The sequence below is a fragment of the Glycine max genome, chromosome 3, assembly GCF_000004515.6.
Source record: "Glycine max cultivar Williams 82 chromosome 3, Glycine_max_v4.0, whole genome shotgun sequence".
Taxonomy (NCBI): Eukaryota; Viridiplantae; Streptophyta; class Magnoliopsida; order Fabales; family Fabaceae; genus Glycine; species Glycine max.
Genome location: NC_016090.4, coordinates 33170068 through 33176067, shown reverse-complemented (window position 1 = coordinate 33176067; position 6000 = coordinate 33170068). Strand labels below are relative to the sequence as shown.

The following is a 6000-nucleotide window of genomic DNA, read 5'->3' as shown; positions in this document are numbered from 1 at the left end:
GTGAATAGTGATGTTCTTGCACACTTGGCCTAATGTGGCAAGGTAACAGGGAAGTGTCATGAATTCTCACTTAGTAAGGTTTGTCCTCTCTTCGTAAGAAAAGCATGGTTAAAATAGTATTTTTTTCTCAATTTATTTTGTAAGTTCAATTTGATTCCATTACTTTTAAAATGTTGAATTAGATCTCTTGTTTTTTAAATAAGTTTAATTTAGTCTTTTTTCTATTAGATTCAAATATTTTTAAAAATGGAACTAAAGTTAGCTTAAAATGAGATAAAATTAAACACATTTTAAAAAATAAGATACTTAATTGAAATATTACAAATAAAGACACCAAATGGAAAATTAATTTAACATGAAAGCATTTTCAATTCTCAATCATATGTTTAGCCATATATCACTTTTTTTTTAATTTTCATTATGAAAATAAGTGAAGCCAATCAAAAGGGTTTATGATAGTCTACCTACGTCTCAGGTTAGACCAAGCATGTTTAGGTAGTATGGTGATTGGGGAAAGGGCATAAGAATGAAAGTGATAAGAAAGTTTTGGATTTGAATATGTTCACTGGCATAATATATTAAATACTAACATTTATCTATAAGAAAAATATATTGTAGTAGATTTGGTGTTAGGGGCTGAATAGGTGTCGACAGCCAAACAGCAGGTTGGTGGAGTTATGAGTTATCCCCAGGAGGTTGTTGGCGAATTGAGAACTTTTTTTTTCAATTTTCCTCATTATCTTAGAGACGCTTTTTCTCTCTTTCTCTCAAAACATTGTGGGTACACGAAGAAAACAGGATGAAATTCGTCCTCCTCATTAGTCATCTTTCTTGTTAGCTGATGCCATGGGAACTATTTCCCTAAGGTATTAGGTTTTTGGTTTTCTTTCTGTTGTGTACTTTTCTATTAAAAAACAAATTTTTTTATTCATTTTGCATTTCTATTTGGTTTCGTTTATTTTTTTCTATTTCTAACTAAATTCTTTTTTGTTGGAATTAGGTGGATTTCAATGTTATCTATGATTCGGGATTCTTAATGAAATTTGACTTCTTTATCATTGTATTATTTGCTCTTTTGTTCTTATTGCTTATTAAGACACGTGGTTTTAATGTTGAGAGTCCTTCGGGTGGTTAACGAATTACAAGTGCTTATATAATTGGGTAGGTCACCCCTTATGAACTGATTTTTAAGGAGACCTTTCGAATGTCTTTGATGTACTTTAACATTTAAGATGAATTTAAATTTACATTGAGAATGAAAATTCACTCAATGGATGGGATAAGAGACATGCATGAACCTTATAATTTTTTAGACTAAAAATAGTTATTGGAAATTTATTATTATTAGTAATTTTCAATCTTTATATTTATTTTTCTTTAATTAATTTCACCTAAGAAATTAGGATTATTAATTAGAAAAAGATATTCATTAACCAAATGCATTAAGATTTAAAAAAATTAGCAAATAGAATAGAGTTATAAACCAAATTCATTTAATTGGACTTAACATACATATTAGCAATCTTAAACGGCCGTTTAAGATTACGCGGAATCTAACGAAACTATATCCCAAACAAATACCTTCATCATTTGCATTGATTCTTCCATTTCATTGGTTACTGTGGTTTCAACTATAAAAAAAAAAAAAAAAAAAAAAAAAAAAAAAAAAAAAGTTTAATATAAGAGAAATTATTATATATATATTCTCCAACTATCATGCGATCCAGTCAATATATAAAAATGTAACACATAATGTAAGTTTTATTAATTACTTTCTACAAACAGAAAAATTTAGCTGTATTCAATAGAAATTAACCGAAAGCATGGCCATTAAACCATATAATTTTTTTCACAAATAGTGTCCATTTGAAACTAATTAAAAGACCAATTTCATAAATAAATGTTATAATAACAATAATAATAATAATAATAATAATAATAATAATAATAATTATTATTATTATTATTATTATTATTATTATTATTATTATTATTATTATTATTATTATTATTTTATATTCATGTATGGATGAATCATAGATGCATAAGGCCAATTTCATCCAACTTATTATCTTGAAATACAAATGCCAAAGCTGCTAGCTTAGAGTGAGGCATATCCAGTATTGCGTTCTTTATTCACATAGTAATTTCTGAACTACGTACTGGGCAATCGAAACACAGTCACGAAAGCCAAAACAACCCGAATACAGAACAGACACTTTACACACCAACAATAATTATTTAAAGATACACATGCATACAATTTTTTACTCAGACTGAGACCACACAGAAAATCCTACATTTACAACAGTGTACCCTCCATCTAACACGAGATTGTGACCTATGAAGCATCGACACCGAACACGACACGGACACGGACACGTGGACACCTGAAATGTTGAAAATGTAGGACACGGACACGGCTATATAAATATATATATAATTCAATAAAATAAAATTACATAAAATTAAATATGAGCGATATGCATAAAAGATCTAAATTGAAAATCAAGATTTATATATTCATCATCATCTCAAAAGAACTTTTCCTACGATAATGAGTCACAAAAAATACTAAAAATTATAAAGCAAGATGATGAATTAGCAACTTCAAGTCTTCAAGAATTCCACAAACTAGCCATCATCATTGAAAAAGACACCCTCTAACTCTGGTTCATCTAAAGACAAACTAGCAATTTCAAGAATACCACAATCATCAAGTGACCCAAAATCATCTCCAGCTACATCCCACATTTTAGTTTCCTCTTGATGATATTGTGGAGTATTCCTTGAGAGAAGTCGTAGGTTGCTATGAACAAATACTAAATCTTCAGCTCTATGTGGTGTCATCTTGTTTCTCTTTAAAGAATGGATAAATGAATATGTACTCCAATTCCTTTCACAACAAGAAGATGAACAAGGTTGCGCAAGTAGCTTAAGGGCAATCTTTTGAAGTATTGGAGCATTAATGCCATGAACTAGCCACCAAGCTTTTGGATCCATTTGACCTCTATCATTTAAAGAATCAAGATCATCAAAACCTTCTCTTCCATCTGAGAAGTTGGCAAACTCAATATTCACTTTCCTTCTTACATCCACATCAAGAAAGAACCTCTTGAAGCATTTTAATCTTTCACGAGTGAGTTCCATGTCTTGATGTGGAGGAACTCGATTAGAATCTTCACTTAACCATTCATGACTATAATATCTACAATTAAAAAGAAATATATACATGATTAAAATTTATGTAATTCTAAAAAAAATGTAAGTAAAAAAGTATAGAGTCAATTACCTAGGATTTAAAGAATGAGCTAAACAATGGAGAGGAGTGCTACTCTTAGTCCAACAGTCAATTAATATGGAGTGCACTACCTCATAAAAGGTTTATCCTTCACTCTCCTCCTTTCTCTCATATTGATATATGACATTCTTCACCTTTTTAATCATTGAATCCCACATCTCATATACTAGATGGAGAGATGAAGCTTCTGTATCCGTTCTTCTAAGAACATCATAAATAGGGCTAGTGAAAGAAAGAATATAATCAACCTTATCCCACCATTTATCATCTAACAAAGTATCTTTCACAAATTTAGCCTTTGTAACATCATCTTCCTTATAAGAAGACCATTGGTCACTAATGACCATCTCTTGGAGTCCTTTCTTCAATTGCTTGAATCTCTTGAGCATTACAATAGTGGAGGCAAATCTTGTTGGAGCAATGGATAACAATTTCAATGAATTGAATGAATTGAAAATTGATAGTCTCATAGAGTGACTCATGACAAAGTTTTTCACAAACATTGCATCATCCGCAATTTGGGTGATCCAAGAACATTCTTCATAAGCAACATTATTTTTTTCTGTATTCTTGGCTGCACATATGTTCTTCAAAGCAAGATTTAATGTATGGACAACACATGGAGTCCAATAAATGGAAGGAAACTCAGCCTCAATTATTAAACCTGCTGCTTTACAAACGGCTGCATTATCCGTCACAATTTGCACAACATTTGAGTGTCCAACCTCCATAATTACATCCCTCATATGTTTGACAATGAAATCCTTGTCTTTGATCTCATTTGAACAATCAATGGCCTTTAAAAACATAGGTCCACTCTCTGTGACAACCATGAAATTAATAAGAGATCTTCTTTGCGGGTCACTCCATCCATCACTAACAATGCTCACACCCTTCTGGCTCCATGCATTTTTAATTGGTTGTAACAAATTCTCCACATGTCTTCTCTCGTTTTGAAGTAATGTTGTCCTTAATTTATTATAACTTGGAGGTTGGTAACCACTGATCTGATTGTTGGCAGCATAGGCAAATGCCTTCCTATAATGAGGATTTCTTGCTAAATGAAAAGGCAGTTCCGAAGAGTAAAACATCCTAGCAATTTCATGATCAAGTGTCTCTCTAGCTTGCAAATTAAACGCATTTTCTACGGATGATGTCTTTCTCTTTTTTGGATCAACACCAAGAGTGTTTGTATCCATTTGGTGTTGAGTAGAAACCGGAGGCAATGACACAGATTTTGTTTTTGACCTCTCCACCCTCAATGTAGCCTCATTGTCTATCTTCTTCAAATCTATAAGTTTGGCAACTGTTACCTTTTGACAAACTCTAACTCCATTTCTTGTCATCTTCAACAAGTGTGCCCTCATTCTAGTGTAAGACCCATTAAAGGTAAAATCACAATAGGTCCATAAAGGTCTGGTATCATCATCTTGTTCTTTAGCTTGACTAGGACTAGAAGCACTCATCTCTACAACAATTTAAAAAAATAAAAAATTAATGTAAATAATTTCTAAATAAAAAACAAACAACAAAAAGCAATTTGTAATCAATGTTGACCGGGAATGTGAAAATAAACACATTCCAAAAACATGTACATGACAAATACATAACAAATTTATCTCCAGCTTAACTAAAAAGAATAATAAAGATTTAGAAGTTCCTCGTGCTGCATAGTTCATGTATGGTTTGTTTGAAATTTGAAATAAGATGGATAAATAATTAAATAGTGAAGTTGACTATTTCACAGCAAAAAAAGTAAATGCATTTAGAAGCTCCTAGACGTTGGCATGTCATATTCTAATGAATAAGTCACTACTAGAATTAGTGCCTTTTAAGTCGGTTGAATTGGACTTTCTACGACGGTTTTGAACCGTCATTGAAACGGGTGTCATAAAAAGGTACCAAATATATAACGTCGGTTTCACAACCGTCTTAAAAAATTGTATTTACTAAGACGGTTATTAAAATACCCGTCTTAGAATGCTAACTATACTAAGACGGTTATCAGAATAACCGTCTTAGTTTTCCGCCATCATATTAGCAAATCTAAAACAACCGTCTTAGAATGTAAGAGAAACTAAGTCGGTTATCAGGATAACCGACTTAGTTTCTCTTACATTCTAAGACGGTTATCCTAATAACCGACTTAGTTTTTCTTACATTTTAAGACGGCTATATAATAACCGTCTTAGATTTATTTTAATTTTTTAAGATATATTTTCTTTTTATAGCTTTATCACTTTTCTATTTGAATATAGGCCAACCACACATTCATCATAGGAATATAGATAGTATGAGAGCAAAGCTTCAAACTTGAAATATACCAGTATAGTTACATATGATAATTTTAAGGACCTATCTAACTCTAAAATCTAGTAGATAATTCGAACTCTAGAACATATTATAAAATCTAAGAGAATGAGAAAGTACATCAATAACATAGTAATAGACTAGTAGTACAATAACATCTTTAAAATAATTACAGAGGTGTACTTAGCCAAACATATTATTAATAATGATTAGAATGATAGATGTTTGATCAAATTGGGTAGCCATACCTCGTGTTTTCGATGGCTAGATCAAATGATAAAGGAACCTACATAGAGAATGCAATATAAATTAATCTTGAGTAGTCATGAATACTCATCTTAAGAATCAAGTGCATGAGAACTAGAATACCATTGGGAATATAGATGTGA

At 31.1% G+C, this 6000-nt stretch overlaps 2 protein-coding genes across 2 annotated transcripts; both read right to left on the bottom strand.

Annotated features, from left to right (window-relative positions):
• Nucleotides 1–2566: 2566 nt before the first annotated feature.
• Nucleotides 2567–3341, bottom strand: LOC121174588 (uncharacterized). The gene is made up of 2 exons (XM_041013996.1): nucleotides 3293–3341; nucleotides 2567–3208 (listed from the first exon to the last, which is right to left on the bottom strand). The coding sequence occupies exon 2, from the start codon at nucleotides 3148–3150 to the stop codon at nucleotides 2635–2637; it is 516 nt and encodes a 171-aa protein (XP_040869930.1). The 5' UTR covers nucleotides 3151–3208; nucleotides 3293–3341; the 3' UTR covers nucleotides 2567–2634.
• Nucleotides 3342–3384: 43 nt separating this feature from the next.
• On the bottom strand, nucleotides 3385–4767 carry LOC113001213 (uncharacterized). Its single transcript, XM_026128024.1, has one exon. It carries the CDS (start codon nucleotides 4765–4767, stop codon nucleotides 3385–3387), a length of 1383 nt encoding a protein of 460 aa, XP_025983809.1.
• Nucleotides 4768–6000: the final 1233 nt, after the last annotated feature.

Bases quoted from the DNA above. Each gene is read 5' to 3' on its own strand.
- LOC121174588 (XM_041013996.1), bottom strand. From the start codon at position 3,150: ATGGAACTCACTCGTGAAAGATTAAAATGCTTCAAGAGGTTCTTTCTT.
- LOC113001213 (XM_026128024.1), bottom strand. From the start codon at position 4,767: ATGAGTGCTTCTAGTCCTAGTCAAGCTAAAGAACAAGATGATGATACC.